The sequence below is a fragment of the Drosophila teissieri genome, chromosome X (genome assembly GCF_016746235.2).
Source record: "Drosophila teissieri strain GT53w chromosome X, Prin_Dtei_1.1, whole genome shotgun sequence".
Taxonomy (NCBI): Eukaryota; Metazoa; Arthropoda; class Insecta; order Diptera; family Drosophilidae; genus Drosophila; species Drosophila teissieri.
In genome coordinates, this window is record NC_053034.1 from 19,776,303 (window position 1) to 19,787,040 (window position 10,738).

At 47.6% G+C, this 10,738-nt stretch overlaps 4 protein-coding genes across 4 annotated transcripts; 2 read left to right on the top strand and 2 right to left on the bottom strand.

The window, feature by feature from the left end:
* The first annotated feature begins 640 nt into the window (after window positions 1-640).
* LOC122624717 lies at window positions 641-1,424 on the top strand. Its single transcript, XM_043804397.1, has 2 exons — window positions 641-1,075; window positions 1,132-1,424. Exons 1-2 carry the CDS (start codon window positions 744-746, stop codon window positions 1,355-1,357), a joined length of 558 nt encoding a protein of 185 aa, XP_043660332.1. The 5' UTR covers window positions 641-743; the 3' UTR covers window positions 1,358-1,424.
* Window positions 1,425-5,395: 3,971 nt separating this feature from the next.
* On the bottom strand, window positions 5,396-6,318 carry LOC122624683. Its single transcript, XM_043804354.1, has 2 exons — window positions 5,693-6,318; window positions 5,396-5,628 (listed from the first exon to the last, which is right to left on the bottom strand). Exons 1-2 carry the CDS (start codon window positions 6,244-6,246, stop codon window positions 5,478-5,480), a joined length of 705 nt encoding a protein of 234 aa, XP_043660289.1. The 5' UTR covers window positions 6,247-6,318; the 3' UTR covers window positions 5,396-5,477.
* Window positions 6,319-7,918: 1,600 nt separating this feature from the next.
* Window positions 7,919-8,846, top strand: LOC122623657 (RNA-binding protein pno1). Its single transcript, XM_043802932.1, has one exon. The coding sequence runs from the start codon at window positions 8,014-8,016 to the stop codon at window positions 8,734-8,736; it is 723 nt and encodes a 240-aa protein (XP_043658867.1). The 5' UTR covers window positions 7,919-8,013; the 3' UTR covers window positions 8,737-8,846.
* Window positions 8,844-10,211, bottom strand: LOC122623656 (syntaxin-16). Its single transcript, XM_043802931.1, has 3 exons — window positions 10,016-10,211; window positions 9,808-9,941; window positions 8,844-9,749 (listed from the first exon to the last, which is right to left on the bottom strand). Exons 1-3 carry the CDS (start codon window positions 10,094-10,096, stop codon window positions 8,915-8,917), a joined length of 1,050 nt encoding a protein of 349 aa, XP_043658866.1. The 5' UTR covers window positions 10,097-10,211; the 3' UTR covers window positions 8,844-8,914.
* Between the last annotated feature and the right edge of the window lie 527 nt (window positions 10,212-10,738).

A 10,738-nucleotide genomic window follows, 5' to 3' on the forward strand; every position in this document is an offset into this window, starting at 1 on the left:
CTGTAAAATAAAAAGAAATTACTCTTTGGAAAATGCTTGTGTCTTTATTACTCCTTCTTCTCTCTGGTTTTTCTAACACAATATTCGGTACCCTTAGGCGAAAAGGGTATACTAGATGCGTTAAATAGTCTGTAATAGATGTATGAATCGCAGGATCGCTTGGCAATGGGATCGATTCGTGTCCTTCTGCCTGTCCGTTTCTCTGTCCGTCCGTATAAACGACAGTTGGAAATTCATGCAAACTTTTATAATCTGATTTTTATTTATATTTCAAAATCATGTACTTTGTCTTAAAAGTTCGACGCACTACGAGACGAGACCCTTTCGACCCTTTCGAGTGGAATGTAGATATGGAATATGGAATAAGCGGCAGTTATTTAACCGATCAAGCATTTTGAGTTGAAGGAGAAGATTGAAGACTTTTGAATAAGGCTTTTTAATTTGAATTTATGGAAACGGATAAATTGCTGTTGTAGTTCTATACCTTCCTCCCACAAATTAGTATACGAATTTATATATGAAATTCGCTTATACTATTTTAAGTGTGGCCTTATTACGTTCCAAGTGTGTACCCAAATAATCTTGTAAAGTAGGCCACATTAAAAGCACGCTTTTCATTTTCAATCAAGTTGGCCCTGCCTATTTTTGACATTTGGTTTTGAGGAAATTACGAGGAAATTCAGTTCACATCTAGAATCCGAACCTGAGAAACCATAGTCATTGTACAACAACTGAACTTCGATATGCCGAACAAGTCGAAGGCAAGTCCAGCTGGAAGCAACGAAACCCGTTCCTCTTCCCCCGACGAGTTCCTCATGCAGGAGCAGCCTCATCAGCCACGTGGATCCAGTGTGGAGTCTATAGAGACGCAGGATTCGCCATCGGATATGGTGGATCAGTCTACCCAGACGCAGGGTTCGTACCCTGCCTTGAGAAGTGATGCCCAGTTCCATGGCCGCGTGAGAGAACTGCTGAGAGCACTGAACTCGATCTTGGCCAAGAAGTTGATGCGGGCTACCCGGAATAACCCTGGACTCTTTACGTCGGACCAGAACGATATTACTTTGCAGCTCGGGTGAGTTCGAATGATTAGTTGTGAGAGTCCTGCATTAAAGTTGATGGCTTAATCAGCATGCTGGGCTTGAGGACCCCTCCCAAGGAGGATCTAACTGGGGATCAAACTGGGGTACCAGAGCTTCAGCCAGAGCAAAATCCAGATGGGGAACCGCTTGCCAAGCGAAAGAAGGTGGAGGGTAACCAGGACATGGCATCTTCCACCTCCGTCGGCGAAAGGATGGACCCTACCACGAAGGCTGAAGCCATCGACAAGTGCTCCAAGAGTACCAGTACAGATTAGCTGCAGGCTTGGAAGTCGTATTGGCCACTTTGTGGCCATGCGGTGGACTACAGGATAGGATATCCTGTCGAAATGGAAAAGATAAACTAAAACTATTACAAAAAAATTGTTTGAATGAATGTTCTAAACAGATTTAATTTTGTCTTTTTGGGAAATTGATTATTTATATGGCGATCAAAATAATCATAATAATGAACTGAGTTTATGTCATCCTATACAGCCTTCGTATACATAAAGAGGGTCCAAGAAGTTATTAATATGAACATAGATGCCTAAGTAGAACTTCACATGGTCCTGTCACCTGCATCCGAACTTTGTAACTAAAATTGATGTGGTGAGTAAGGAGGTGGATCTGAAAGTCTTGTTTTTTAATTGAAACTAAATGACAAATGGCGCTGACTCGTATTAATGGATGAGTAAGTGATTTATTGGTTTTGACTTGAATTAAAACAACATATACGTAGATTCAAAATATGTACACGTGTGTAGCATGGAGATAGCCAAGGACAAGTCCTTTCGGAATTCCGATGCAGGACTCGAAGCCAGGGTCAAATCGTTCTGGAGTCCCGGGCTGTTGCGTGGCCACCTTGGAAATTAATTTCTCACGTTTCACGTACAATTTGTATGGCCGGAAGCGTTTTCAATCCGTTGTGGTGGTGCGGGCTATAGCTTCAGCATCGGCATCCTCCAACTCCTGCCACTCCTCCAACTCCTTCCACTCCCCCTACTCCTCCCGCAGCCAGCTCGCTAATGAAGGTTTCATATTGCTCTTGGATCTGATGTGGCTGTTGTGGCACGGAATTATAAGGCGCACAAATCGCCGCACGTAGCAGCAGCAGCAGCAGCAACTTCTCCGTCTCGTCCTTTAACGGGACTGCAGTTCAGACTCCGGACAACCGACAATGGACAACGGACAACGGACTCCGGCACACTTACACGGACACGCCAGGGGCAGCGGTGGCTTGTATTTTCGGGGGGTCCATTAATGGGCTATTAACGCAAGGCTGCAGCACTGGTTGCCCCTTGAAACAGCTTCTTCAGGCTGCTCTTCCCTTGCAATAAAATGTTCTAGGAAACGAGCTTATTTCCATTTGTGTGGCTGGCTGTAATGGGTATCGGATAGCCTATCTCCTCACACAATATATGTGCTTTAATATTGGAAGAGAGAACCAGTACCAAATGAAGTTTCAATTGCAGCTGACTTGGATATATTTAGAGGTAAGATACTCGGACCTTGCGGAGCGCCCCCCCTTCGTCTCCGCCCCTGACTCACGCTCACACACACACACACACTCATTCGTTTCGTATTTGGAGCGTGTAAAGTGATTTTTGTGCCGGTGTTGTTGTTTTTCCCGTGCTGCTCCTGCTGCCGTGTGCCTTGCCTTCCTTCGGTTATTATTAGCTTCCACTGGGCTTCGTGTTCTTGGGATTCCCCCACTGGCTCCTTCTTCCTTCCTTCGATTCCTTGCGATACTCTGCCACACCACACCATTCCACTCCATTCCGTTAGCGTGTGTGTATGTGCGTGTGTGTGTGTGTGTTTGTCCAAATTGCACAGGATTATGGGTCTTAATTTTATGATTGCTTCTTTAATCAGCCTCCGTAACTGCACGCCAATTACGTCCTGCTCCGTGCTAATTGTTTCTATTTCTGTTTCTGCTGCCGTTTTTCTGCCTTCTGTTCTTCGCCGAGACCGCCCTCCGAGCCCCGCCCCCTGCCCCCTTTCGGGATGTGTGCCCCGTAATCGATGTGTGTTTTTCGCGATTAGCCGAGCACCAAATGAGCTGGACGCGGCGGATGGAGGAGCACGTCCTCGATTGAAGCCCCAGACGCCCCCTCCACGAATCTGTCTTGTATTGGCTGGGAAGTCGAGATGTTTGGGCGTAATCAAGTCGAATCGCAGACTGTGCAGAGCCCAGGTTTAACCTACATCCTCAAGGAACTAACAACGTATTTGGACGCAATGGAGGTGGCTACTTTCGGGTGCAGACGGCCAGTTTCCTTGGTGTTGTAACTGGGAGGAAACTCCTCCATTTCCAAGTTTGGACTGTCCAGTTCCCATACTCACTATGAACCGATCTAAAGCTTGCTTTCTTCATTCCAGTCTGGTTGGCCACAACTAACTATCGAAGCACAAGTGTTACTAGCATACTATATCCTCTCTCTTAAGGGACGCTGGAAACATGTCCTTATTCATCAACTACTTGAGACTTGAGAGCTTTTGGTTCATGATGCCAGTTTAGTGGCCACTGTGCACATTCTTTCGGGACGCAGAATTTTGGATAGGATCCTCGGAGCAGCTTCCGCAACCCTTGTGGACCCCGTGCTTATCCCAATGGTCAGCCAAGTGGCTAAGCGGCTTATCCCTGCGGCACAAGACTGCGAATGAGGCACGGAAACAGGAGCCAATCATTTGATACAGACATTAAAAGGTATATGCCTATTGCTGGCTAAGTGTGTATACACGCTTTTTCGCTGTGAAAAACTCAAAACGGTTAGTTCAAACAAAAACCCACCAGCTGCAAACGCAGCAATTGATTTACACATCTACGTTTGATCAAACAAATGCCCAGCCATACAGGAGTTCAGCAATACAGCAATCCGGTCCAGCATGGCGGCCTAATTGCGAAATATGAACTTCAGTTCGGGCGCAGCTGATGTTGATTTACGTGCCGTGTGGCTGACGCAGGATACACGCTCGCCTTTGAGGTCCTGGCCCGAATCTAAGCTCAACTAATTATAACTTTGGTGCAGTTCGCTCAGAACCTTTGAAGCCCTTGCGCGTGTACTCGCGCTTTCATGTCGCGCTCGTCGTCAGTTTCGGAGCTGCCAGGGCTGCCAAGGACAACGCCGCTGTGACGCAGGACCTCGCCGGTGCGAGGGCGGAGCGGCTGAGGTGGGCGTGGCCCATCAGCTGGCCTGGCTGCTCGAGAGGCGAGCGCTTTTAGGCGATTTCCCTGGCAAAATCATGTGCAGCCAAAGGCTTCGAGAGTCATTAAGTTTATTAAGTGGGCGAGCAGATAACCCAAATGAGTGCATGCCAAATGGAAGCCAACGCAATTTGCACTCATATCGCCCACGAATTCCTTGTTCCTTGCACTGCGAAAAAAGGGAGCCAGTTCAGCTGGTTGGTGGATGGAGGCAGTCCCAGTTCCGAATGGTTTAGCCCAGATAAATGAGGCAACATTTTTTGCACAGTTCCGTCTGAAAAAAGTCCATCGTAAATTGACTTGAAAACCATCCATTTGTATATTTATATTAAAAGAACTGTGTTTAAACTTTTACCATAAACATAAACACTTTTCATTTGAAATACATTAACGTATTACATTTCGCAATATTTAAGCCATAAGCCATTGAACTCCCCCAAAGCAAAGAAAATAAGCAAATAAAAGAAGCTGAATTTTCATAGAATCTGCAGTTGATGAATAGATATGAGATGCTCAATATGCATTATATACATTCATACAGTGAATGAACACTGAACAGCTGAGACCAATTTTGTGCAGTGTGCTTATTCAAATAGCTCACGCCCTGGGAAAAGTTTCCCAAGAGGCCGGAAAAGGGTGAGGAGGTGGAGGGGGAGAGACGTGGGAAACCGGAAGCGGAGGAGATAACAAACAAATTGCCAGTGCAATTGCAAGCTTGAGATTATCGCCCGCCTGCGGTGGCCGCATTACTCGTACTTAACTTTCCTTAACTCCACTTTGGCTTACTTAACTCTGCTCCAAGTGCAGGGCAATAGTGCAGGGCGGCATTGCAATGGCCCTCTTATCGCTGCGGTTGATGCACAAATAATTCCCACTGTGGCACAAGAAACTTTTAATGGCCGCCAGAGGAGCGCCGCCCACGCTGACCACAATTAATCTGGAAACCCTATGTCCGCCCGCGGGTAAATTTCAATCTACCCGCTTACTCGATTGGCATCTTTCGATAACGATTGGCGAGCACCTGTCCCAAAGCTAGCTGCTATGCCAGGCAGGACACTCTTGGTTTCTTTAACACTTTCAGAATATAAAGTGTTTTCTATATTTCCTTAATCTCAGCATGATAGCACGGCGTACAAAGGAACTCCATTCTCTGCGCCGACGGATGTGGAGGATGACCTTAGTTGAACTCTTTACATTCCAGCGGAATGTGGTTTTTGGTCCTGTCTATGTGACCACACTGATCCCTTCTCAAAGAGATTGGCCAGCGAGACCACCCTGCCACGAGGAGACTTTTCCACGGCGTTAGTAGTGTTAGGAAGCTTGTAGGAAGAACCATGGGGTCTGAAAATATATGTATGAATTAATATATGTGGAATAAACGAAATTCCTCGTGACATTTGTTCACCTGTCCTGGGTACCCTCCACCTTCATTCGCTTGGCAAGCGGTTCCCCATATGGATTTAGCTCTGTCTGAAGATGTGATACTACTGTTTGGTCCCCAGATAGATCCTCCTCGGGAGGGACTCTCCTCCTCAAGCCCAGCATGCTGATTAAACTAATATCGTTCTGGTTCGGCGTGATGATTCCGGAATGATTCGCATCAAGACGATCGCGCTCTTCGCGCAAAGGATTCCTGGTGGCCCGCATCTCCTTTTTGGCCAAGATCGAGTTCAGTGCTCTCAGCATTTCGATCACGCGACCATGGAACTGGTCATCACTTCTCAAGGCAGGTGACGAACCCTGCGTCTGGGTAGACTGATCCACCATATCCTGCGTCTGGGTAGACTGATCCACCATATCCCGCGTCTGGGTAGACTGATCCACCATATCCTGCGTCTTTATGGACTCCACATTGGATCCACGTGGCTGATGAGGCTGCTCCTGCATGAGGAACTCGTCGGGGGAAGAGGAACGGGTTTGGTTGCTTCCAGGTGGACTTGCCTTCGACTTGTTCGGCATATCGAAGTTCAGTTGTACTATGACTATGGTTTCTCCAGTTCGGGTTCTAGATGTGAACTGAATTTCCTCGTAATTTCCTCAAACCCAAATGTCAAAAGTAGGCAGGGCCAACTTGATTGAAAATGAAAAGTGTGCTTTTAATGTTTCGTACTTTACAAGATTAATTGGGTACACACTTGAAAAAGTAAACAAGAGACACTTAAAAATGTTAATGCGAATTTGATTATTAAATATTAAAAAATATTAAATAGTAGGAGAAATGTATAGAAATACAATACAGCAATTTACCCTTTTTCTTCAAAAGTCTTCAAGCTTCTACTTTAATATGTTTAAACTGTTAAAGGATCTGCATCCCACATGCCTTTGATTAACAGGTACCTGATAGTCGATGCTCGACCATTGCTTTATCTCTGCGCAGGCGAATAAAGGGTGTTTTGTTCTGAATAACCTATGGAAAGGGGAAGGACTAGAGGATTGGGTACGGAGGTTCAATACTGCTTCCATCACGCTTCAGCTTCAAGCATTTGGCCAACGATAAGTTGGAATAAAACGAAAATGAAAAGCTGATGGGATAATGAAGAGTCGGAAGTGCCACGCATCCAGAAAATCGGGGCTGCTACCAGCAGATCTACATTTCTAAAGATAGATGGTAGATAGATTTGATTTTCCATTTATTGTGACTTCACGTATGGCACCTTCTGGTCCTGAACTTCATCCTGGTGGTTTGAAAGGCCATGATGCGGTGTACCATGCGTTTAGAAGCTTTCTTTTCAAGGCTCTGAAGCTGGAGAAGGTAAACAGGAACCAGTAGGTGGCAAAGAACCTGGAAAAGCTGATCCTGTGGCACTAGCAGGCGATTCCTTTGGATTTCATTGTCCACTTGTTCTAGTCATTCATCCCTAAATCAGCAATAGACCAACCCCCTAGAAAATAAAGCTATCCCCCAGCATTATCTGAATCTAAATTCCTCTGTTTGACTTATCTGTCTGCCACACTTTCTCAGAGATCTCAGCCCATACAGTATAAAACATGTACCCTTTATATACATATATAAATTTATTGTTAAATATATTATGACTCATAAACCAACCGTACTTTTCTCCCATTCCGTTTAGTTTATTTTGCATATAGAGCCATCTATTGCAAATTTTCATTGCGTGCACAAGGCGTGTTCATCTACATGACATCTACATGACACCTTGTACCTTAAAGCTGTGCTTGATTTATAACTTTTGAAATAGCAATAATCCGATAAGGCGAAAAATAAATTTATATTTATATATAAAGAGCTTAATTATGACTCAAAAACCAACCGAACTTTTCTCCTCTCCCGTTTAGTACATTTTGCATATAGAGCCATCTATTGCAAATTTTCATTGCGTGCAGAAGGCGTGTTCATCTACATGACATCTACATGACACCTTGTACCTTAAAACTGTGCTTGATTTATAACTTTTTAAATAGCAATAATCCGATAAGGCGAAAAATATATATCCACTTTAAGCATCCGTTAAAAGCTAATGATGCCAATCAAGAATTCATGCGCATATTATCCCCACATTCTACATTCCGTTGAACCAGCGCAGTGTAGAATTTTACATACGCATCGGTATTTTCGTCGAGGTCCAGTGCTACCACACCAGCCACATTCAGCTGTATTTGAAATCTCAGATTCGAACGCGGTCACACTGAGCACGTGGAGAAGACGAAGCAGCTGGATTGAGAAATTATTGGAAACAACGCAGTAGAATCACAACAGATCGCACCATGGAGGCAGAGAACATCAAGGCGGACGCATTCGAGCCGGCGAAGAGAGCGACCAAGCGCGGAGCCACCGGGGGCGGCCAGCACGACGTGGAGATGCAGGTGGACGAGGCGACCGGCATCGAAGGCCAGGTGCTGGGATCTTCGCGAGCATCGGCGCCGCCCAAGGCGAAGAGGGCCAAGAGCGAGCTGCGCAAAGTGTCCGTGCCGCCACACAGGTACTCCTCGCTGAAGGAGCACTGGATGAAGATCTTCACGCCCGTGGTGGAGCACATGAAGCTGCAGATCCGCTTCAACATGAAGGCGCGCCAGGTGGAGCTGCGTGTGGGCCCGGAGACGCCGGACATTGCCAACCTGCAGCGCGGCGCTGACTTCGTGCGCGCCTTCCTCTGCGGCTTCGAGGTGGACGACGCCCTGGCCCTGCTGCGGCTGGAGGACCTGTTCGTCGAGTCGTTCGAGATCAAGGACGTGAAGACGCTGCGCGGCGACCACCAGTCGCGCGCCATTGGCCGTCTCGCCGGCAAGGGCGGACGCACCAAGTTCACCATCGAGAACGTGACCAAGACCCGCATCGTGCTAGCCGACAGCAAGATCCACATCCTGGGCAGCTACCAGAACATCCAGCTGGCGCGTCGCGCCGTCTGCAACCTGATTCTCGGCTCGCCGCCCAGCAAGGTGTACGGCAACCTGAGGGCAGTCGCCTCGCGCCTCTCGGAGCGCATGTGATTGGGAGACTGGACTGAATTGGACTGGAGCGGAGTGGAGTTCAGTTTGAGAGGGAGTAGTCGCGGTTTTTTTTTAGCATTAGCAATAAATAATAAATATAATAACATGTATTCATACATTTACAATATACACACATAGACACGGGAATGAGGTCGCCCAACTGGAAGCGGGTGGGTAACTAGAGCTTGGTCAGGATGAGCAGCAGCAGCATGAAGAAGGTGACCGCCGCCAGGACGAGGATGACGCACATCTTGCGGTTCTTGCGCTGATACATTTCCGCCTTGTGCAGCTGGCGCAATCCCTCCGAGACGCGCGTCTGCGTCTGCTCCACGTTGTAGTCGATGCGGTCGAGCACGGTGCCCTGCTCCTGGACCATGTGGCCCAGGTCCTTGAAGATGTCGTTCAGGTCGTAGATGGACTTGACTATCTTGGTCACCTCCTGCTCGCGGTGCTGCGCCACACGCGTGTTCTCCTCCTCGAAGAGCAGCAGCTGCTGTTGGGTCATTCGGCTGGCCGGCGGCCTCTGGAAGTGATCGTCGATGGCCTGCTCGTCGTCCTCGAACAGATAGCCATTGCTCGCCTTGCCCTCCGCCGGCGGCTGCAGGAAGTTGTCGAAGGAGTCGACAAAGTTCTCGACGCTCTGCTCGCCCAGCTCCACGTTGGTGAAGACGTCGCCAGCGCCGCCGTCGTCGAAGTACTTCTGCGAGCGCTCCTCGCGGGAGTTCAGCTGGAGCAGGTAGGCGTTCTGGCTGGCCCGGAACTTCACCGTCAGCTCCTGCAGCTGGAGCAGGGCGCAGTGCACCGCGTTGGCGGTCAGGCACTGCTCCATCTTGCTGCCCACGCCGATGCTGCTGCGCACGCACTGGATGTGCCGGTGCGTGGAGGTGATCAGCTTGGAGACGATTTGGCTGAGCACTTCGATGTCGCACTCGTCGTCCCGCTGATCATCGAAGGCAGGTCGCAGAAGGTGGCGGGCGTGCAGGGAGCCCAGTTCATCCAGCTTCGGTTTGATCCTGCAAGGGAGTGATGCGAGTGAAGTTGAACCCTGCGCACGAACTACTGTTTACCCACTTGGACATGGTGTACTGTGCCTCCTCGAACTTGTCCAGCCAGGCGGGCGGCGTGCCGTAGTCGTCCTGCAGCTCCAGTCCCTCCTCCGCCTCCCGCACCGAGTGCTTCAGCAGGCGCTCCGCATCGCTGCCCCTCTGGAAGACGGAGAAACCATAACATATGCTAGGTGAGACACTGGACAGAGCGGAGACGCCAGATTCGCACTCACCCGATCGTCGTAGTGACTCCGGTTTTTGGACGCGTTGTTGCGCATGATGACGAACACCTCCGTCAGGTTGCGCGACGTCATCCTGGCCGTCAGCTCCCGATTTCTTGGGGATTCAGAGGATTGATCCAAGTCAGCTGAAATCCCAATCAGATTTTTCCCCAATTTCGTTGTGCAGTGTGCCCGCTGCTTTTTTCGCCTAGAATACTTAAACTACTGCCGATAGTTTGTACGAAGCACTGGTCACACTGGGGTGATGGCACCGTAACATTTCCTAGTTTTACACTTTTATATTGTCTTAAATAATTTATGAATTTTATCCAGCAGTTCACCACGAATTAAATCTACACTTCATATGTATATATATATATATACATATATGGATCTTGATTAGCATCAACGGCCGATCCAATTTATCCATGTCCATCCATCCGAGCCTGATTATAATGTAATATGTTTATTAATCCTTAAATAAATGATAGCTTAATATAAAAAAATTTAAATAATAATAATTTAAACTAGTTCGCGTGATATATTGCTAGTTTTTAATTCAAAGCTAACACTTCATTTTTAAGCGCACATGATTTCAGGGAACTAATTGATAGTTATGTTTGGCGGTTTCTAACAGCCAGTATCCACTGTACTGAGTCTCAATCCGTGACTCAAACCCGCGACTGAAAAACAACGAAAACTATCGCCAGGCAAATCATATCGATTGCACATCAG

What these genes read in the sequence shown, in the direction of transcription:
- LOC122624717 (XM_043804397.1), top strand. Translation starts at nt 744, where the DNA reads ATGCCGAACAAGTCGAAGGCAAGTCCAGCTGGAAGCAACGAAACCCGT. An exon ending in GATATTACTTTGCAGCTCGG is followed by an intron (nt 1,076 to 1,131) that starts GTGAGTTCGAAT and finishes TGGCTTAATCAG; the next exon opens with CATGCTGGGCTTGAGGACCC.
- LOC122624683 (XM_043804354.1), bottom strand. Translation starts at nt 6,246, where the DNA reads ATGCCGAACAAGTCGAAGGCAAGTCCACCTGGAAGCAACCAAACCCGT. An exon ending in GTGGAGGGTACCCAGGACAG is followed by an intron (nt 5,629 to 5,692) that starts GTGAACAAATGT and finishes ATATATTTTCAG; the next exon opens with ACCCCATGGTTCTTCCTACA.
- LOC122623657 (XM_043802932.1), top strand. Translation starts at nt 8,014, where the DNA reads ATGGAGGCAGAGAACATCAAGGCGGACGCATTCGAGCCGGCGAAGAGA.
- LOC122623656 (XM_043802931.1), bottom strand. Translation starts at nt 10,096, where the DNA reads ATGACGTCGCGCAACCTGACGGAGGTGTTCGTCATCATGCGCAACAAC. An exon ending in GGAGTCACTACGACGATCGG is followed by an intron (nt 9,942 to 10,015) that starts GTGAGTGCGAAT and finishes TCCGTCTTCCAG; the next exon opens with AGGGGCAGCGATGCGGAGCG. An exon ending in GCACAGTACACCATGTCCAA is followed by an intron (nt 9,750 to 9,807) that starts GTGGGTAAACAG and finishes ACTCCCTTGCAG; the next exon opens with GATCAAACCGAAGCTGGATG.